The sequence below is a fragment of the Triticum urartu genome, chromosome 6A (assembly GCF_056163025.1).
Source record: "Triticum urartu cultivar PI428250 chromosome 6A, HENAU_Tu73, whole genome shotgun sequence".
NCBI classification, from domain to species: Eukaryota; Viridiplantae; Streptophyta; class Magnoliopsida; order Poales; family Poaceae; genus Triticum; species Triticum urartu.
This window is the reverse complement of record NC_141878.1, coordinates 555,453,528-555,474,179: the sequence shown is the minus strand read 5'-3', so window position 1 is coordinate 555,474,179 and position 20,652 is coordinate 555,453,528. Positions and strand designations below refer to the sequence as shown.

General features: G+C 42.9%; 3 protein-coding genes and 1 non-coding gene across 4 annotated transcripts; 2 read left to right on the top strand and 2 right to left on the bottom strand.

The window, feature by feature from the left end:
* Positions 1-4,269: 4,269 nt before the first annotated feature.
* LOC125515022 (uncharacterized) lies at positions 4,270-8,284 on the top strand. Its single transcript, XM_048680433.2, has 6 exons — positions 4,270-4,575; positions 5,090-5,183; positions 5,372-5,445; positions 5,526-5,588; positions 6,377-6,664; positions 7,811-8,284. The coding sequence occupies exons 1-6, from the start codon at positions 4,441-4,443 to the stop codon at positions 7,952-7,954; spliced, it is 798 nt and encodes a 265-aa protein (XP_048536390.1). The 5' UTR covers positions 4,270-4,440; the 3' UTR covers positions 7,955-8,284.
* A 724-nt stretch (positions 8,285-9,008) lies between these two features.
* Positions 9,009-9,168, top strand: LOC125517830 (U1 spliceosomal RNA). Its single transcript, XR_007287831.2, has one exon. It is a non-coding gene; the product is annotated as a U1 spliceosomal RNA (small nuclear RNA).
* Positions 9,169-9,800: 632 nt separating this feature from the next.
* On the bottom strand, positions 9,801-11,842 carry LOC125512746 (protein neprosin-like). Its single transcript, XM_048677838.2, has 6 exons — positions 11,697-11,842; positions 11,483-11,599; positions 10,702-10,863; positions 10,552-10,608; positions 10,323-10,469; positions 9,801-10,231 (listed from the first exon to the last, which is right to left on the bottom strand). Exons 1-6 carry the CDS (start codon positions 11,787-11,789, stop codon positions 9,884-9,886), a joined length of 924 nt encoding a protein of 307 aa, XP_048533795.2. The 5' UTR covers positions 11,790-11,842; the 3' UTR covers positions 9,801-9,883.
* A 978-nt stretch (positions 11,843-12,820) lies between these two features.
* LOC125515021 (ARM repeat superfamily protein) lies at positions 12,821-20,441 on the bottom strand. Its single transcript, XM_048680432.2, has 19 exons — positions 19,808-20,441; positions 19,115-19,646; positions 18,746-19,000; positions 18,048-18,139; positions 17,687-17,884; positions 17,389-17,580; positions 17,087-17,308; positions 16,519-16,685; positions 16,329-16,422; positions 16,173-16,229; positions 15,947-16,075; positions 15,780-15,851; positions 15,240-15,353; positions 14,874-15,035; positions 14,655-14,783; positions 14,264-14,365; positions 14,068-14,144; positions 13,793-13,915; positions 12,821-13,667 (listed from the first exon to the last, which is right to left on the bottom strand). Exons 1-19 carry the CDS (start codon positions 20,348-20,350, stop codon positions 13,109-13,111), a joined length of 3,819 nt encoding a protein of 1,272 aa, XP_048536389.1. The 5' UTR covers positions 20,351-20,441; the 3' UTR covers positions 12,821-13,108.
* Between the last annotated feature and the right edge of the window lie 211 nt (positions 20,442-20,652).

Genomic DNA, 20,652 nt, shown 5'->3' with positions numbered 1-20,652 from the left:
ACTAATGTGACTTCGTGGTGATGCAAACATGTGAAATTAGCTAGATATGGAAACATACTGTCTTGCCATGGAAGCAAAGCTTGCCACCCAGAATCCACAAGGATTTTTCATGGAGAGTGGATCTAGCCCGCAAGGAAAATATCGACGCGTTTGGTTACTGCTCAGGTAACGTAATCGGTTTTGGTATGGGGAAGCGCTGCTTCCGATTCTTTTTTACGGGATATTGGTTTTGTTTGGTTTGTTTGGTTTCGTCCGGTTTGCTAATCACCCTTCGCTCGGCTGGTTTGGACTTTGCGAAGTTGCGTATCGGAAACCGCTGCTGACGAAAACATAGCACGCAAACCAAACGAAATCTACCGTTTTCGGAAAGCGTGGGGATCAGAAACCGCACCATTTTCGCTGAACCAAACGTGTTGTATACTTCTTTAGGCACATTAATCCAAGTCTAAATTCATGGAAAGTTCTTCTCAAGAAAGACGTTCGGCTTCAGCACAAGATAAGCTCAAATACAAGCAAGTTTTTATAGACAAGATTGAGTCTCATTTTTAGTCTGCTGGCTGTTTACCATGGTCCCAAGCAGGGCATTAGTTAGCTTAGTGAGATTTGTTTGCTTTTGATTTTCTTTTCCTTTTGCCTCTGTATATACTTTTCCTTGATTAAAGAAAATATACCGTAGAACAACTGTTCTACGGTCTTTGCCTAAAAAAACTTCTTTGAGGATATTACTTGGAGAATTTTATTGTTGTTTGTGCAAAGAAAATGCAGTTTTGTTGGTAACTTGCAAGGTGTAAAGTTTAAAACAATATAGTTCGGATAACACCAATGACACCACTCGATGGTTTCTTCGATAGTGCTAAATTGCTTCATATGGTAAGACATTGCTTCCAGCTGATGGGAAGTTGTTGACGAGGCTTGCCACTTCGGTTTTGCATTATTAGGAATGGACTAACACGCTTTGTGGTGATGCAAAGATTGTACATTTAAAGATGGAAATGGGCCGTTCTGCTGTGGAAGCAATGCTTGTCATCCAGAATCTGCAATGGGTATTTTCACACCTGGAGAGTGGACCTAGTTCGCAAAGAAACTAGGCATCTTCGAGCATGATACCTGGATAATTCTATTACTGACTTGCAAAACATGTGTAAATTACCACTAACTTTCAAGGCCTAAGGTGAAAAATAATCTAGAGCTATGAAACACAACATGACGACACAACTTCTCGACGGTTCCTCTCTAGCACTAAATTGCTTTATATGGCAAGACATCATTCTCAACCGATTGAACGTTGTTGGGCAGGCTCGCCATTTCAAGTATCCTAGTTTTGCATTATTAGGAATTTACGAACACGCTTCGCGATGATGCAAATATTGTACATGTAGAGATGGAAACCAACCGTTTGGCCGTGGAAGCAAAGTTTGTCACCCAGAATATACAATGGTTTTGTCATACTAGGAGAGTGGACCTAGCTCACAAGGAAAATATACACCTTTGAACACAATACCTATAAAGTTTTATTATTGACCTGCAAAGCACATGTAATTTGCTAATAACTTTCAAGATCTAAGGTAAAAAAGGTGAGAGCTATAAAACACAACATAACGACACAACTACACGATTGATTCCCCGTTAGCACTAAAATTGCTTCATATATATGATAGACATCACCTTGCAATTAATTAAACATTGCCGAGTGGGTTTGCTATTTTGATTTTTTATACTTGGAAGGTGGACCTAGCTTGCAATGAAAATATACTTCCTCGAGCATAGTACCTAGAGAATTTTATTACTAACATGGAAGGCATGCACAATTTTAGTAACTTTCAAGCTCTAAAGTTAAAATGAAAGATCTATGATAACATTAAGGACATTTTCTCGACGGTTTTGAGGTAGCACTATAATTGCTTCATATGGCAGGTATCACTTTCAAAACTATAGAAGGTTGCTGACTGTGCTTCTCACTTGATCGCCTCAGTTATGCATTATTAGGAAATGAACTAACGCGGCTCTGCGCTGACGCGAAGATGTATATTTAAACATGGAAAATCATTCATTATACCATGTAAGTAAAGTGTGTCAACATGCGAAATCTGCAATGGTTTCTCATGCTTGGACGATGAACCACGCTTGCAAGGAAACATTTTTGTCAAGGAGCACAATATATGGACCTAAACGACAACATAATAGTACAATGACAACACAACGGATTATCGTGCACAATATATATACCTAAACGGTTTCTCGTGGTTGGAGAGTGGACATGACAACATAACGAGGTTTTGAAAAAAAAAGAGCTATGAAACACAACATGCTGAGATACAACTTTTTGATTGCTTCATATGATAGACACCACTTTCAAACCGACTAAACGTTGGCTGGCGGGCTTGCCATTTCGATTGTCCTAGCTATGCATTACTAGGGGGAATTGACTAACAGGATGCCAGTGTCATGCTAATGCAAATATGCACATTTAGAGATGGAAACCGGCTGTTTTTAGCACTTCATCCAGAATCTCCAACATTTTTTTTATACCACTATATAGTGTGCGAATAACTTTGAATAACAACCATTGGATGAAGCCGATCTAACGGTGGAGACGTGGCAAATCCGAGTGTTATTGACCGTTGGATCTTCTCATTACTTCACTGGATTCTTCGACGTGTACTATCTAGAAGATTCTATGGTTGGGCTAAAGCCATATGGACATTTTGCACAAAATTTAAAGCACACTTCTACTTTATTCTAGACTCTTCCATACTCAGACTCTCCTAACTTCTTTTTCTATCGAAACTATCATTCATTTTACTTCGTATTCAAGTCTATGTACCTTCATAAATCATATTTATCTTTACAGATACTGTAGAACATTAGCTTTGAGATAGCCAAAAAAGATACCTAGATAAAACACGCTCAGTATATTTTACGTGATTTTTGTATGTTATACTTCATGCATATGCCTCACAATTTCATTTGCCGGCATAACTAGCCAAAAAGGATACCTAGATAAAACAGGCACAATATATTTTACAGTAACAATATGTCTATCTTTGGTTGTAGTTTGACTATATGAGCTCTCACGTGCTATGCACGTATAACTTACTAGTATACTTGAAGGGTGGACATACCTCACAAGAAAAACATACATCTTCGATCACAATACCCGGAGATTTTTACTACGGATGTGGAAGACATGCACGATTCACTAATGATGCTTTCTCGATGGTTTCCTGGTAGCACTAAAATTGCTTCATATGGTAGGCATCGCTTTCAAAACCGATGAAACATTGCTGACTGTGCTTCTCACTTCGATCATCTCAGTTGTGCATTATTAAGAATTTGACTAACACGGCTCTGTGGTACCGCAAAGATGTATGTTTAAACATGAAAAAACGTCCAATCTGCTATGGTCCATGGAAACAAAGCTTGTCAACATGCGGAGTCTGCAATGGTTTCTCATGCTTGGCGAGTGGGCCTGGCTTGCAAGGAAAGCTTTTTTTTCAAAGAGCACAATATATAGACCTAAACAACAACATAACGGTTTCTCGTCCACAATATATACACCTAAACAGTTTCTCGTGCTTGAAGAGTGGGCATAACAACATGACGAGGTTTAGCATAAAACGAGAGCTATGAAACAAAACATATTGACACAACTTATCGATAGATTCATATGATATACATCACTTTTAAACCGAATAAACGTTGTCGGTCGAGCTTTGCCATTTCGATTGTCCTAGCTATGCATTACTAGGGAAATGGGCTAGCGCGGTGTTGGTGTCATGCTGATGCAAAGATGTACATTGAAGATGGAAACCTAACGGTTTTTAGGCGTATCACCCAGCTTTTTTTTTTGAGGGTGCATATCACCCAGCTTTGAAGGGTGGATATCGCTCACAAAGAAAACATACCTCTTCGACTCGGAGAATTTTACTATTGATGTGGAAGGCATGCACAATTTATTAGCAACTTTGCAAACCCAAAGTTAAAAGGAAAGTATGATAACGATGACGACACTTTTTTCGATGGTTTACCGGATAGCACTAAAATCGCTTCATATATATGCAACGCTGCTAACTGTGACAAATCTAAACAAGAATTTTTGTGCCGAGGTAATATTATTTTTTCCACAGGCCGAAGTTGGTTTTGGAAGCAAGAAGGCCACTGCGTCGCCTTTTCGCAAGGCGCCAAGGCGTGAAAACAAAGCCAGAAGGAGAAATTCGCAGGTTGAAAAAAAAAGCGTTTTAAAAAGGGGCAAGTGGGCATGATGGCCGTGCTTCCAGAGGCTTCCAGGGGCAGGCAGTGCGTGGAGGAGAGGAGCGACCTGAGCCGAGAGAGGGAAGGAAACACCAGGAACCTCCTCCTCCCTCCTCTCCTCTCCCCTCTCCTCCTCCTCCTCCCCCGCGCACCCTCGAGCGAGCCCCTCCGGCCGGCGACGCGCGCGGCATGGCCACCGGCGGCGACGGGTGCGGCGGTACGGAGCCGGCGGCGCCCGGCGGCGGCGACCTCTACGCCGTGCTGGGGCTCAGCAAGGAGTGCTCCGACGCCGACCTCAAGCTCGCCTACCGGAAGCTCGCCATGGTGAGCGAGAATCACGGCCTCATCCTCTGTTCCTCCGCTGTGCACGTTTCCGCGTTTTCTTAGTCAAATCTTCCTCTGCATCTACGTGGTACGCCCCCTCCGCTCTCGATTCGGCCGGGAATCGGGGAGGCGCCGCCGTTGATTGCGCCTCGCGCCATGGCGGCGAGGATGATTACCGGTCGCCGATCTCGAGTTTGGAAATTGGAGGTTGGCGCCAAAGTTCGTTCGTATTCCTGTAGCCCAACGGCGCTGCGGTCCTGTCTGCGCCCCATACTTTACGCGAGTTTGCGCCGGCGCTCGTGATCTTCGTCGATCCGGTGATTTAGATCCCCGGACGCCACGCCTGTAGCCAATTATTGGCGTATTTCGCCTGCCCTGCCATCTCCGTACTCGTTGAACATTGCTTGATTCCTCCCAAGTTTTGCTCTGTTCCAACTCTGAAACTGCTCTGTTTTTTTCTTCCTTCTTTCTGTTGTAAATTCAGCTGAACTTCTTGATCTGTGACCTGTTGCAGAGATGGCATCCGGACAGATGCTCGTCCTCCAGCGGCACCAAGCGCATGGAGGAGGCCAAGGAGAAGTTCCAGGAGATCCAGGGCGCCTATTCCGGTCTCAATCTTCCTTGCCTCTACCTCAACCCTCTCCCCCCATATTTATGTGCTCACAATCCACCCCACATCACTTTTTACATGTTGCAATAACAAACTGATTAACCCGCCGAACCGATCTAGCAAGCTAGTTGGCAAACTTATCGCATGGAGCCCTCGTGCTCCCTATCCATTGTTGTTCTTGTGCAGTCCTCTCCGATGCCAACAAGCGGTTCCTCTACGACGTAGGGGTGTACCAAGAAGAAGAAGACAGCGACGACAGCGTAAGGATCGCGCATTGTAATCGGGCTTTCCGCCGGTATTGCTTATAGTGTGAGTGACATTTTCTGCTATTGTTTTGCAGATGCAGGGGATGGGGGACTTCCTTGGTGAGATGGCCCATATGATGAGCCAGACACGGCCAGCGGTAAGAACCATTCGCTTCACGGTCTCTGCTTTAGATGTTTTTTGTGATCTAGCATTAGTTGTCACTATCTTTGTTATTTTGGGTTTCGACACTGATTTTATCACCATACTTCGCTAACCATCATCTTATCTGTTTCGTTGTTCGTAAAATGTTTATCCTGGGCTTGGAAGAAGAACTAGGAAAAGGAAGAAAAAATAGTTATTTTTGTTCTTCGTCACCGTATCCTCTAACATGGATGAAAAAAAATGCTGTTTTTGGACTGAACCCATTCTCCTTTTGGGTTCTTGGAGCCCTTGTCAAGTTTTATTTGTTCTACAAGAATCTTGCTGCTATTTGTTTAGAATTTTGTGCTATTATGGGAAAAATTGTTGGCATGGGGCGGGGTATGCTTTTCTGCTGCAAAATTCTGAGCTAAGCATAAAGTGAAAATTTTAAGTTTTTTTACTTTTCACAGCATAACTATAATGATTTGCATACATATTTCTTTGTCCATTGAAAAACTCGTCAATAAACATAACAAAGTTGTCCAAATATGAGTGGGCGAGTCATTAATATCTTGCTTAGGTTTACTTGAAAGATTTCAGTAGCTTAAAAAGATAATGATTTTAGTATGTATGTATTGGAAAAGGATTGTTGGAGTTCCATATCTTCCATGGTTTTTCTTGGATACCAAAAATGAAACTTGGGTGAACTTTTCTGGAATCAACTATAAAACGATATGTTTTTTTCCTGGACTCTCTTCATCCAAGGAAAAACATGACAATAACAATGAGCCTTTGGATTTGCAGAGGCAGGAGAGCTTTGAGGAGCTGCAGCAGCTGTTTGTGGACATGTTCCAGTCTGACATTGACTCGGGATTTTGCAATGGACCTGCCAAGGGCCATCATGACCCGTTCCAAACATTCTCGACCTCCCCTTCCTCGTCGCCATCTCCACCACCTCCGCTAGCTACAGAGGCAGAAGCAGCCTCATGTAACGGCATTAACAAGCGTGGCTCGTCAGCAATGGGCTCTGGGAAGCCTCCAAGAGCTGGGGAAGCGGGTGCGGGTTACGGCCAGCCTGAGTTTTGTTTTGGGGTAAGTATCCCTTGCAAGTCCCTATTTCTTTGTCAATTTGGTGTGTTAGCTTTGCTTAATAAGTTCAGCATCAGATACCAAGCATAACCTCGTATACTGGAATATGTAGGTGTTTTGCAACGATCCTTCGTCCTACTTTTGGCTTTTGGGTACCTTTTCCATTGTCCAGCATGACTAGCCATTCATGAGAAAGGGTTAGTTAGATAGGTAGCGACCTTTTGGTCTTTGTGCAGGTTCGTTCACCTGCATTGGATGGTGATAGGGGCCTACAGGGTCCCAGGTTGTGGAAGCCACTAGACGTTCACTTCTAAGCTAATTAGGAATTTCATCGCCATAATCATGAAACATTCTGGCCAAAATAAACGTGGAGGGCCCCGGTGGAACTTTTTGCACTGGATGGACCACCAACCAAGTGGTGCAAAATCTAGCTCCACCACTGGATGTATTCTTCACACGAGGGCTTGCTTATCAGCTATGGGGTTTCTCGGTAGGGTCTTCGGAATGATTCATTAGTGGTACATCACTGTCTTTACTCTTTAGTGTGGCTCACATGGTAGAACAGTCCGCGGAGCTACTTTTCTCGCGTATGTAAATTGGCTTTGGATAGGCTTTTTTGTATTGACATGATGTGACTTCTTGTCTCATGGTCTATGTGATTTAGAGAAATTTGCAAATTTCCAGTGGGATAATGGCTTTTTAGCAACTAAACAGATAGATGTGGCCCACATGACCTTTTTGCTTTATTATAACGTTCGCCTTTTTTAAAAGTTGTTCTACATTGTATGGTGCTGTTGCTGACTTGTTTTGGCTACCTTAAATTGCCAACCAGTTGAATGCTTCATGATGAGGCCGCATCTGTTATCTGATGATATTCTGTATTTTCTATTGTTCTTTAAGAATCTCCAAAGTAGCGGTGCTGGTTGACACTGGTTGGCTCAACTTGCCATGGCGTACGGCACAACACACGACAGTTGGTCTCGGATGTCCTGGTGGTTTAGTAACCAATAACAGACAAAAGAATATTTATGTTTTTGTGTAATCCTTCACTTAGTTTTCTGCAATGAGGTTAACTAATTTGTGTGGAGTGCTGAACAGTATCTGTGCTAGACATTTCCAAGCTGACCATTTCAACTTGTCTATCTGCAGAGGAGCGACGCCAAGCAAGCGCCAAAGGCGCGAGGCGGGAACACCAGCAGGAGACGAAACGGGCAGAAGCAGAAGCCGTCTTCGAAGCACGATGTCTCGTCCGAGGACGAGATGCTGAGCCCGCAGCAGCCCAGAGTAGTATGACCCTCGATGCGACCATCTGGTCCTTTGTCACCTTATGTCCTGACCATGTCAATGGTCACTCAGTATCACACTGCAGCCGGCAAGTAGAGCGCCAGCGCCGGAAGCTGTTACAACGAGGGGGGGTTGCTTCGTCGAAGGCTATGTAGGCCCCCCTTAGAAGGTTTGTAAAAGAACCTAGCGTGTAAGACTCATTGATGTTACCGCATTCTTCTTTCTCGGTTTGTGCCGCTGTGTTGTTGTAATTGGGCATTGGATTCTCGATTGATTCAGTGTTCATTGTTATTATGATGGAGGGAGAAGGCTCCTTGTTGTGGGGATAACTTGACCAAACTATGAGTGGCATGGCACTGAAAGAGCAAATGTTTTACTCCCTTCGTTTCATAATATAAGATCGGTTCTATGATCTTATATTATGGGCCGGAGGGAGTAGCATTTACATCTTCAGTCTGACTGCCCATCAAACAGGGCAGATCAGATAGATGTTTTTCCTACTTGTTCTGTCTTACAACTAGATCACTCTGTTATCAGTCAACAACTGAGCAACCTCAACAGTACCTGCACATTTGAATATACCTTGAAAAAATGATGATGGCACAAAGACGCTAGGCCGGGAAAAATGATGATGGTTGCCCTGAACCAAAACAAATATGTGTGAATAATCTCAGTGAAAACGAAGCGGCTTTGGAAGTGGAATAATTGGTTACAGTCCGGGCAGCTACTGTAATTGATATACAGATGGCGACATGAAGAAAATGCCACTGCCCTTTTTTCTTACAAAATGCAACTTTTTTTCTTCTGAATTTCATTCAAATGCTACTGCCCTTGAATGAAGAACATACGACCGCGCGTGGATGCATGTGCCCAGCCCGTTTGAAATTGACCATTGAAGCAAAGGGCCGGGCCTCACCACTGAAAGCCCATAGAAGTATCAGGCCCACTAATCTTTGAACTAAACGGCTGCACCATGGCGCTCTTTTTAGTACCACCTCGCCAACGTGAGGAGAAAGGGACGGGGAGCAGGCTATATAAGCAAGTCATGGTGCAACCTTGAAACATACTTACCTGGACGGGGTCGACGGCCGATCATGAAGGGCCATGGCCTAGGCTAGTGATCCACATTGCACTTGGTGGATGCGCTGGCTTACCATCTCCCCAAGTGGGAGAATGGACGTTATAATTTGTGGTAGAGGGGGTACGCGTTCGCGCGGCCCCTGCCAATTCTTAATATAAAGTTTTCACCTGTTTTGCTCTCTAGCAAGGACAGTTTGGTAGAATGTTCTGGAGATCGTTTTTTCTCCTGTCGTTACCTGGGCATTGGATTTTTGATTGATTCAGTGTTCGCTGCACTTTTTACACCTGCAAATTCGACCAAGTAAATTTGCCAAAGTTTAATTCATTCCCGATCCTCCAAATAGTTGATAGCATGATCCAGTGATATTAATCACTTTATTTCACAGTCACCAATGCACTATCTCGTCACAGATTCTGAATCGATGTAAATTTGTGTTATCCAAGCAATCAGAAATTCTTAGCCAGACTATGAATGGCACTCAGCCTCAGAGGGCAAACATTTTCAGTCTGACTGCACATCAATCAGGGCAGATCAGGTAGATGTTTTGCCTATTTGCCGCCTGTCTCTTAACCAGATCACTCTACTATGAGTGAGCAACTCAACAACACCAACATTAATCTAAAAATAATGTTTTATACCACTTTTTTTTCACGGAATGTATTTGCTACTCGAAACAATGACTTTCTTATTTGTTGGAGTCGATCCAGCTTTTAAACTAGCAGCCAGCGTATCACTTCGAAATGGCCAGCGTTGCGAGAAAAAATAACAAGCAAATGTGACATCAAAGAAAGTTTTGTCATATTTCAAACGTTACATGTGGTCCAAGCAAACCAGACATCGACCGTGAACAAATAGCATCATTTAGACGGCCCGCCATATGTGAACCTGCCGTTGGGGCTGATCTGGGACACGGTGTACACCTTGTCGTTCGTCATGTAGGGCGTGAAATCTTGCGGGGCTCGGAACCTCTTGCCATCTTGATCCAGAAACATGATATTGCTGAATGATGCAGCTTTCACGTTGCTGGGACGGAAACCGCTCCCCATCGGGGCCAAAAGACTAGCTTGAGTCAGCACAAAACCTCGGGCTTGTATCTCATCTGCCTTGTCGGCCAAGGTGGTGAACAAGGTCTTCGGGAAACGACCGATTAACTTTGGCTTCGACCCGAACCCACAGTGCACAAGCCAGTCTCCCGTTGCTTTGTCCTACACAAACTCCGAAACCAGAAATTTGGTTGGCCTGGAATTGCAACTTTGTACAAATTCATATTGCAAGATAAAGATACATTATGTTTACCTTGAAAACTTTTAGGTTGATGGTTTGCTTGGCTCCATTGGGGTTTGAAACGGGGCTCAGTTTAGTTCCTGGCACTATGGCACCTTTCTCAGGAACATAACCTGGACAGGTTAAATCGTAGCAGCCCGTCCATCCTTGGTTATCGCTCTATGAAACAATTTTGAAGCAATTAGCAACAAGAGAAATTACCCCAATGCATTTTTTGAAATGCATGACGTGTTGTTCTTACCGTCCAGTAAGTGAAAAAGCGAGTGTCTGAATTACCACCATACTGCCATGGATAAGCCTGTGGATTAAGTAAAATTAGTTGGGAACATGCTTGTATTACCATACACACATAGTAAGAAAATTAAATAAAAAATAAATGGAAGTGACTTACATGCCATCCAACAACAATCATGTTACGATCGAACACTTTCGAATTCTTAATAATCAAGGCAGCCCCACTGTGTTGATCTTGACGCAAAGAGAGACCATATACGTCGATTGTAGCTTCAATCCCATAGTAATCCCGTGCCACATGTGTTTTATATGCAGCATCCTGGTTAAAAAAAGGAATTTACTTGAAGATGTCAATGTAATTATGCTCTATTTGGTACGGTAGAGGATATTTATATAAAAACTTTCTCCACTTGTGTCGATTTCGATAGCTATAGTCTGATTTAAATGTTTGTAACAACTTGGTTTATTCTGACGTTTGTGTTTTCATCTGGATATTTAGGGTGTGCACACCAAACATTTATTCCCGTAACTTCAGATATGGATCTGCTAAAAGATTGACATGGTGGATCATGTTAAGTGCAGCGTGATTTAGTTTCACCCCAACAACACACTTGAAAACAACATCACAACCCCATGCAGATTAAACCTAATGGTTTAGATCATTTTATCTATTTTTTAGACGAAAGGTGACATGTTTCCTTAATAAGCGGTTTGGCATAATCAGCAGTCATCCTATATCTAGGTTGTTAGTGACAACCATGATTCGTGTTCATGTTTAGGTTGAATACCGTGGGTAATTGTATAAGTAATTTGTCTCAAATATTGTTACTTTGTCATCGTCCCCACAAAAAAGAAGAGATAATGTCAGCTTCAAAGTTATGTACTTGAGTCTGTTGATGCCGGAAACGACTCAAACCAGAGGGGGTTAATATACTCACATAGGAAGTTCTGACGCCATAATTAGGGAACGTTGACACATTTGCAGGAGGTGGATCCAAACCATCCATCTTCAGGTTGATTGGCTTTAAGTTGCCACCAGAGACACCAAGCTCCTCCTGAAATAAAATATTAGGCCGTTTGATCTTGAACCATGCATGCATCAAGTTTGAAATTACGCATCAATATTGCTGGGAATTTCTGAAACGCACGCACCTGATTTCCAGCATGGGGTCTAACTCCAAGTATGCCACGGGTGAGATGCAGAATGCACAGAGCCAGGATGAAGAGACTAAAGTTGTTACCCATGATCAGTCTCAAACCACCAGAGAATGAGCTGCAAGAATTGTTCCAGGGGAAGAGCTTAGCTCGGCCCCCTTTAAATGGAACCTGAAACCAAGAGGTTATTGAAATATTTATGACTATAGTTTAGCAGATTTTATTTGCATTTACTTAGTCCCCAAAAAATGTACTGTTGCACTCTGGTATAAAATGGAGATTATTAATGCAAAATATTTGGTTTGCACAATTAATACAATGCCCAATATTTGATTGGCGTTTAGAACTCTTACAAGTACTAAAAAAATACGAGAGCACGCACGTGTCTTCCTACTGTATCTTGCACTGTCCAAGTCATTTGGGTACCATATGCACAATCTTTGCATCTACATCAACTGCAATTATGTCCGAATATGCACAACATCATCAGCTATATCCTATATATGTACACATAAGCATCTTAGATTCTCATTAGAATACAGCATAGGCAGGATGGCAAATTTCAAGATTTTACAAGTTATCATCAAATTGAAATTACAGCACGTTCCAATCTAACAAATACTCCTACCAAACAGCGTCAAGATACTGAAAATTATATCTTGCAAACACAAAAAGGTCAACATTTTCCTTCAGGTAAAAAACCATGGTCCAGAGCAACATTCTCGCAAATGCGACAGACAATAACATGAAGGGATGCAAGATTATTCATTTCACTCAGAGTCAGAGCACCCACTCGATGTGCTCATCCGTGAAGACAAAACGTGCGCACTTGTGCTTGACCATCTGAAGGGTCTGCTGCCGGTCATCACCACCGGCGCCAGCCATCATCTCTATCCCGGTGAGCACGGAGAAGTACCCTCCTCTTTCTCCTTCCGTAAAGGTCTTAGCGATGAGAAACTTGCCGCCGCCTAGGTGGAGAAGCTCGAGCTGTTTTGGAAGCCACGGCTCTCCCTCAGCAGGCGGGTTCAGATCTTCCCACACCGTGGGAGCGGCGGGCTGCCCTCCACCGTCCATGGCAGAGAGGTCCTCTTGGCTGACAAACTAGACAAACTAGCAGCACATGGCAAATTGCAAGATTTTACATTCCACCATCAATCAAACTACAACATGTTTCAGTCGATCTGAATCTGAAAGTACAAAATCCTAAGATACAGAAAACTATATATCTTGCGAACAAGAAACTGAAGTTTTTCCTTCAGGAAAAAGCCCGGGGAAGCAGTCAAAATTTTCCTTCGGGAAAAACCGAGAGAAACAGCAGCAGCATAAATACGCCACGACAAGCGCAGCTAGTGCTAGCTAAACCCTCACTGTACAGTTACAAAAATTTCCTACAGCCTCGTCTCCTCTACTCACTTGTTCTTCTTCTGCTTGTGTTTTTGTGTCCTCTTGGCTGCGAGGGCACCCGAGGCGCTCTTCCCCTCAAACCTTTTCGCCATCTTCATGACACTAGCCATGCCCTTGCGTGCCGACTGCTTGCGATCTGACCTGCGGTTGAGCAGCTTCCGATCCAAAGGCCAGTAAGCATATGGCTCCATCTTGTCTTTCTTCTTGAGATCACCACCGGCCTTCTTGCTGGTGTACTCATGGCCGGTGTAGGACCAGCCAGTGCTGGCCACCTTCCTCCTCTTCACTGACTGGCTTCTGACAGAGGTCTTGTCATCAGCCTCCTCGTCATGCGAGACAATGGGCTTCTTTTTACGCCATTCCCGTTCTTCACGAATGATCATACGGCCTTCGGGGTCCATCTCGATCTCGTCGTCGTCGTCGACATCAGGTGCAGCCCTCTTTTTTCCTGTTGATTTGAGAGCCAACCGCATTGTCTTCTGGTCAAGTAAATCTAGGGGCTCACCAGTCGAGTGATCAATGATCTTTTCCTGCAAGTTCTTATCTTGACGCTTTCGGTTTGACCTGGATGTGAATAAAAGCAAATGCAAACAATTATGATTGTTTCAGCTTCTCAGGCAGCTTTTCAGCACAGCAATTGTTTCAGCTTCTGAGGCAGCTTTTCAGCACGGCAATGACATGGCACATACCGTGTTGAAGCTTTTGATCCGTTACGAGAAGCAAGACTATGCTGCTTGGAAAAGGGACCATTCGAGTCTTCATCGTCACTTCCAAAATCAGAAAACATCTGTGTGTGATTCCATCCACTTTGCCTGCAGTCAAAACATGGATCAATCAGTTGAACACAAGATGTAGATACTTTGGATTTAAATTAGATTAAACAAAATTTGTTTTTGTCTAAGCTCACGACTTTTCAGAAAAAAACAGATGGCACTAAATTATGGCATTATCGTGCCAGTAATACCTTGTAGCTCCTGAGGCCATGGACATAGCCTCCCCATCCTCAGACGAATTGCCCTTCCTCATTTTACGCTCATTAATCTGGTAAACATTGCAAACAAATGGTAGAAGTAACACGATAAGAGGGAGAAGTCATTATTTTCTTTTCTCTCTGAAGCTTTTGTTGGAACTCTGCAGATTTGTATCACAACTGAACTTACCTTCCTGATATTGGTGAGCAATTTCATATGTTCTTCGGGCATCACAGCTTTTACTGCATCTAAACCACATTTTTTCACGAGAATTTCAACAAGTGACTTGACCTAATAATAAAACGAGTGGAGTTATTAGCAGGCTCAAAAACCTAATAATAAGAAGAGTGAAAATTACAAGCAAGCTCAAATAAAAGGATAAGAGTTCATTAATATGCAGAAATGTGCATTTATTTCCCAAACACTTGTCTTATCTTTCCTGACATAAAGTAGGACAACAGCAAAGACAGAGTAAAATACTAACATGCGGAAGTAGGCATTTATTGATTTTTTTAATAGCACATTCCTAGTAAAAAATAAACAGCGCTTCATCACAGACAATCAATCAATAGAACAATACCTTCGCTTTCAAAGAATTCTTCTTATCACTTTGCCAGCTCAACAAACCCTCAACGACTCCCTTCAAGTGCTCATGAAGCACATCAGCTTTAGATCTAGCCACCAATGCTTTGATAAAGCCTAAGTTGGCCTGGCCACGATATCAATGTTAGTTGAAGGAGCTTGAGATGAAATTATTGATTAGCTAAATTCATGAACTGGAGGTGTGTTATGACTTTACTTTGACAAGTTCTCGGTTGTTCCTCTGCATAAGGAGAAAAGTCGAGGGGAGGAGCTTGTAAGCTACTCCAATAAGATCTGAGAACTCATAGGTCAAGCGAGCTAACCCAGTTACAGCAGCACTAATCGCATGTGGAGTTTGACCAGCTAGACCACCAGCTACCTAAACATGAAAGCTGACAAAGTTAAACCAAACTATGTATCACATCTTGTTGTATAGAGGGAGAAAAGATCCCAATTATCAAGGGTTAACAACTGAGCACACCGGAAAATGCTAGGTTGCCAAATTGCAACATCATAGTGCTCAAGTGGTCGAATTTTCCCATAAAAAAAACTGAAATTAAAATGCATAATGGCATTGAAGTACCATGTCAAAGAACTGGTGCAAGCTGTCCTTCCTCCCATCATTTTCAGCATCTTCACAAGCATGGCCAATTGCAATAAGCACATCATAAGCTCTATTTCTGGTTTTCTTGTTAGCCTGTGAAGAAACATAAACGCATCACCATTAATCTCACATCTGACTTTCCTGTACCACATGAGTACATTCAGAAGTTGTCCTATCAGAAAAAATGAACATTGCTTCAGTAGCAAGAGTTAAGCGAAAGAACTATGCCATTCAACACTTGAGTACTTGATCAATGTAAGCAGTAAGGTCTAGAGTAAACAAATATCTGTACTCTACTCTGAACAGAAAAACTCACTTTCATCTATTTTTGTTTCAATAAAACAAAAGAACAGCCTTAGGTAATAACAGGAAGCTGTAATTATGTATTGTGTTTCAAAGGGAATAAGAAACAAAAATGACAAATTGGCAACATGCTACTTGAGCATTATAGAAAGTTTCTTCCTGGCTACATTGATATTTGATAATGCAGTGCAATGTATAATACACTATTTCCGTTACCTCCTTCAAGGCAAGAAGTATTTCAGTGAGAAATGAACTAACAATTTCCCTCTTCCTAAGCTTCGATGGATCCTGCAGACAAGAAAGTGATGCACATTTGTTAATGCTCTCCCAGATAGAGATGTAAATTTGTTCATAAACTGTGTTGATGTTTCTGCTTTACCAACCTTCAAAATGTAAACAATAAGGTGATGCAGGCATTCAAGCCTGTACCGCTTTGATGGAAATTGGCATGGCAATGACAAAATCATCAATTCCAACAGGACATCTAAATTCCTCTCAATAAATTCAGCATCCTGAAATAGTCAAGCATACAGAAAAAAGTTCAGAAGTTGTTTTTCTTGTTTCGTGCAATTGTTAATATAAATTAACTAACTGAAAACAAAAACAAACCTTAAGTAACATTGAGAGGACCTTGTATGCTCTCTTTTGATTCATTGAGTCGCTATCCTAAAACCGGAAAAAAAAGCGCAAGGTACAAGCAATTTACATAACATGTTGCTTAAATGGAGAAGACAAACATAAGTTGCATGAAAACCATATATGTACCTTAATTGCAGGTTTTACATAACTGAATAGCACATTGATAGACTTTGCATCCAATCCAGGCATTAATGAAGCTGCAAATTCTAAAAGGAGGGCCCTGAAATTCAAATCAAGTTTGGAAATCAACACTGGACTTAAACTGGAATCTAGGATGCACAGATAAGAACCGAGAAAAAATTAAACTCCGTGAAACCTTGTCATGTTATTTGTATTGGAATTATCGTCAATCTGCATTGAACCGTCATTCACTTGCTGCGCATTAACAGCTTTTGTGGCATCCAGCAACTTTCTTATTGCATCAAGGAAGAACTTGCTGACAACATCTTTGTCTGATATGGATGCTATCTCGCTTATCGCAGGCTGGTCGAACAAAGAGGGCAATGCCATGTAAGTTACATGCTTTCAAGCAATATAAATGAAATGCAGTCAGTCAATGAAACAATCCAACATGAAATTCATAATGGAATGATGGAATTGCACTCCACAAAATAAGGAGACTTAGTTTAGCCTTGATTCATTTTTGGTCGAAAAATATAATTGACTATTAGCAGTGATAGATTCAAATGATAATCTATCAGTGTATCTTACAGGAAATTTACACTTTAAAGACACAACTTAAAAAGAAAAATCAAACAACTCCGAGAAAAATTGCATAACCCACATGGATCAAGCCCCATGATATTCACAAAGAGTACAACAATCGGATCAAGCCCCCACAATAAGATGACAGCATATATATATTGCAAACAGCAATGGCATACCTGTAAGAATCCAATAGCGTCCTTTGAGGATGACATGAATATAGAACATAATATCTCCAAGAATTTTGAAGAGAAAGCACGTATTTCTTTCAAATTTTCCTCAGCTGACTCTTTAGTATAGCGTTCCTTTGCTCTTCTTTCAGATTTGCTTAATTCAGCATCAACAAGAATGTCCTCTTTGTTAGTGATTGACAAAGCTTCCTTGTTTTGTTTGATTAAAATCTAAAACGAACACAAGTCAGAAAGACACTTAAAATTAAATAGCAGTTCACTGTAACTTGAACAGAGGCGATGTGAAGCACCTGAATACTCGAACAAATGATGCCACGCAAGTCAGGCTGGTTTTGGAGAGTGTCACATAAAACATTTTGTAGAACTCTGAAGCTGCTTGAAGTATCACATGGATAGTTACAGCAAGATGGTAACAAAGACCAAAGTGAATACACATAACCCTCTGCTCTCTTGGCGGAGAAAAGCTTATCGTCTTTCAAAAGCTGGTCAATTGCAGATATTGGAAACGTTATCAGGCTGTAGTTCAAAAATGAATGGCTTGATCCTTTTATTGTTAAAGCATAAAAAAGATCTTTATTTCCGGTATACCTTGGGAATACTCTTCTCTACAGCTCTAACGATGCCCAGAATATCTCTCAAGAAAAACTGTAAACTAGCACCAACAATGTGCCTTTCTAAAATAGGGAGAATCCATTCATTCTCAACAGATATTGACTGAATATGAAGAATGTCAAGAACATTCTTTGGCCCCATTGCAGAAATTGCTGAACCAAGACATGCATTGAGCTGCAAAATAGAAGCATTTGAAGGTGAACCAGCAGATGACATTCAAGTTTACAGGCTACAGCTTTATATATTGACTATACGTCTATGCTCATAGGCCGTAGCAAAATCTTAAGCGGCATAAGTTTTGGCAAGATCAAAGTGCATGTGTGGTAGACAGAAATACCTGCTTCCGGAAAGAAAAGTCATCATCAGACATGTTCTGCATGTCTGCCAGGTTCTTAAGTGCTTCTGGCAATAGATCAGATGAAGATTTTCCTATTGTTTCCCATGAGAAATGAGTTCAGGAACTGAGACAGCTTGATATCAAGCAACTAACTAGCAGTAGTAAAAAAAAGTAATATTGTCCAATTTATCAGAAAACAATCAAGTAGAAATAATTGCATAGCAATGGCCGACAAGAAGCATGGTGAAAGATTAATTGCATCTCCATGACCAGATGAGACACCAAAAACTAGAAAGATCAATTGCGGTCCATTATTGGTAAGCTGCTGAAAATAAAAACCAGATCTACAACCACCATTATCACAGAACTAATGCAGACCAATTTTACGGTGAGTTTGTGGTTGCTATGTTCTGTTGGAATTAAGTGTATGTGTGTGCGCGCGCGCGGGGGGGGGGGGGGGGGGGGGGGGCTTCTTTACTGTCCAGTGTTTGTTGTCACACGTTATAGAAGATCCTTCAAATACCATTGCATTGCAAAAATAAATAGGCGCTTTAAAAAAATACTACAGTACTGCAAACAAAGCCTCAAGCCAAGCATTGCCAAGTGCCAACTAATGAGAGTTACAAAGCATTAGAAACTTAAGACTAACAACACAATGCCAACACATAAGATAAGGATGAAAACAGCGGTATACTTACCTAACGTATCAAATGCCAATGAAATTACAAGAAATGATTTGTCCCATACATCACTGCAGCGTACATCTAGCAAGCCCTCCAGGATAGCACATATCTTCTCTATGACTGTGGGGTTAGATCTCACCCCTTGATGTCTAGCCTTAATCTGGTCGATCCCCTGAGACACCATGTTTTCATCAATGCAATTATCTATTAATCCTTTGAAAGTCTCCACCGCACAAAATCTAGCTTCTTCAAATTCACTTGCCAATATATCTGAGAAATAATTTGGAAGAGAGAGATTAATATGATTTGTAACTTGTAAGTAACACATAACAACCAAGGAATGCCAATAAACTTAGAAATGCCAAATTTATGAAAATCACCAACCTCCAAGTGAAGTAAACACTAGTGGGAGCTTTACAACAAATATGTGCTTATTCTGACTATAAACTTTTCTAGTGCCAATATTTAGAAGCCGTGCGATTGAAGCGAGTTCATCTCCGGATTTTCTTTCAGTGGAGACTGACATCCCGAGAGAACACATGAGATCCAATAGCATATCAGGTTTAAGCTGCACAGTTGGGCTGTCACCAACAGCATGCAGATTCTCCAATATACTCTTTGTCACAATTGGTTGACGCAGACCCAACAGTGCTGTAAAATACTTTAAGATGGTATTGGAGGGCTTGGATGCCATGAGAGGAAGGCAGCACTTAAGAGCATCTAACATATGTATGACATCCTTAGCCCCCTTGGGTCCTTCTGCTGCTGAACCAGTGTTTGCATCATTGGATCCTCCAGCAAGCAGCAGAAGTCGTTCAAAACATCTTGCGATTCCGTCACTTGCCGGAACCAAAATAGCTTTTCTCTGAAAACTCAGGAGAATATCTCGCAAGCAAGAATGAGATTGATTTCTCACCTGCAGCCCATTAAAGTAAACCATGAATAATCTTCAACATGTTGATCAAACACTTGCATTTTGGACTGAGTACCGCGGAAATCATTGGCATAATCTTATACTAGATGTCCCGATAAGACTGTAAGCCACCAATTTTCAACTCAGAATTGATGGTAGTTTACCTTGGGCCGATCATCGGTGACGAGCCGTAGCACCACGGCGTAGAGCGGCTCCACCGCCTGCCAGCTGGACTTGTCTCCCGCGGATATCAAGTGCGCGAGGCACCTCACCCCGGCCCTCACGCCGGAGTCGGGCGTGGAGGGGAACTCGAGCACGCGCGCCACGTCGTCAGCGACCTCGCGGCCGCGGGAGCGCACCACGGCGGTCGGGAGCGCGGGGATCGCCGCGGAGAGGAACGCGAGGAGCGCGCCCGCGACGTGGCTGTCGGCGGCCGCGGGCCCCGCGCGCGCGAGCGGGCCCAGCGCGGCGGCCGCCGCCCCGTAGTAGGCGACGGTGGAGGCGGGGAGGCCGCTGTCCCTGACGGTCTGCGCCAAGGAGGCGGCGGTGGCGCAGAGGTGCTCGTCGTCCTCCCGCCGCGAGGCGCCGAGGCGGGCGAGGATGGCCGCGGCGAGGTCGGCCTCGCCGGAGAACAGGGAGAGGTCGGGGTCGTCGCCGGCCACCGAGCGGGGCGTCTGGGGGAGCTCCTCCATGTCGACGTCGGCCATGGTTGCGGTGGCGGGCGTGCGGCGGAGCGGCGCGCGCGGCCGAAGCTTTTAGGGGGAGGAGGCGCTAGGGTTTTGGGGAGGTTGGGGGAGACGGGCTGGCTCGTTTTGTTTCGTGGGGCGCGAATGTGGGTGGGCCTTTCGGGAGGGATCAGTGGGCTGGATGCACATCAAATGGGGGATTTCATTTTGTGTGGGCTATGGGCTGGCCAGAGGGGAAATAAACCAGCCCGTAACACAACTACTAAAAAAAACTTGCATTTGTCTTTTTTGTTCCAAAAAAAAACTACTTGAATTTTGGGTAT

What these genes read in the sequence shown, in the direction of transcription:
- LOC125515022 (XM_048680433.2), top strand. Translation starts at nt 4,441, where the DNA reads ATGGCCACCGGCGGCGACGGGTGCGGCGGTACGGAGCCGGCGGCGCCC. An exon ending in CCTACCGGAAGCTCGCCATG is followed by an intron (nt 4,576 to 5,089) that starts GTGAGCGAGAAT and finishes GACCTGTTGCAG; the next exon opens with AGATGGCATCCGGACAGATG. An exon ending in TGAGCCAGACACGGCCAGCG is followed by an intron (nt 5,589 to 6,376) that starts GTAAGAACCATT and finishes TTGGATTTGCAG; the next exon opens with AGGCAGGAGAGCTTTGAGGA.
- LOC125512746 (XM_048677838.2), bottom strand. Translation starts at nt 11,789, where the DNA reads ATGGGTAACAACTTTAGTCTCTTCATCCTGGCTCTGTGCATTCTGCAT. An exon ending in GACCCCATGCTGGAAATCAG is followed by an intron (nt 11,600 to 11,696) that starts GTGCGTGCGTTT and finishes ATTTTATTTCAG; the next exon opens with GAGGAGCTTGGTGTCTCTGG. An exon ending in TGATTGTTGTTGGATGGCAT is followed by an intron (nt 10,609 to 10,701) that starts GTAAGTCACTTC and finishes CTTAATCCACAG; the next exon opens with GCTTATCCATGGCAGTATGG.
- LOC125515021 (XM_048680432.2), bottom strand. Translation starts at nt 20,350, where the DNA reads ATGGCCGACGTCGACATGGAGGAGCTCCCCCAGACGCCCCGCTCGGTG. An exon ending in ACGCTATTGGATTCTTACAG is followed by an intron (nt 16,686 to 17,086) that starts GTATGCCATTGC and finishes TTGTTCGACCAG; the next exon opens with CCTGCGATAAGCGAGATAGC. An exon ending in AGAATTCTTTGAAAGCGAAG is followed by an intron (nt 14,366 to 14,654) that starts GTATTGTTCTAT and finishes TTTTATTATTAG; the next exon opens with GTCAAGTCACTTGTTGAAAT.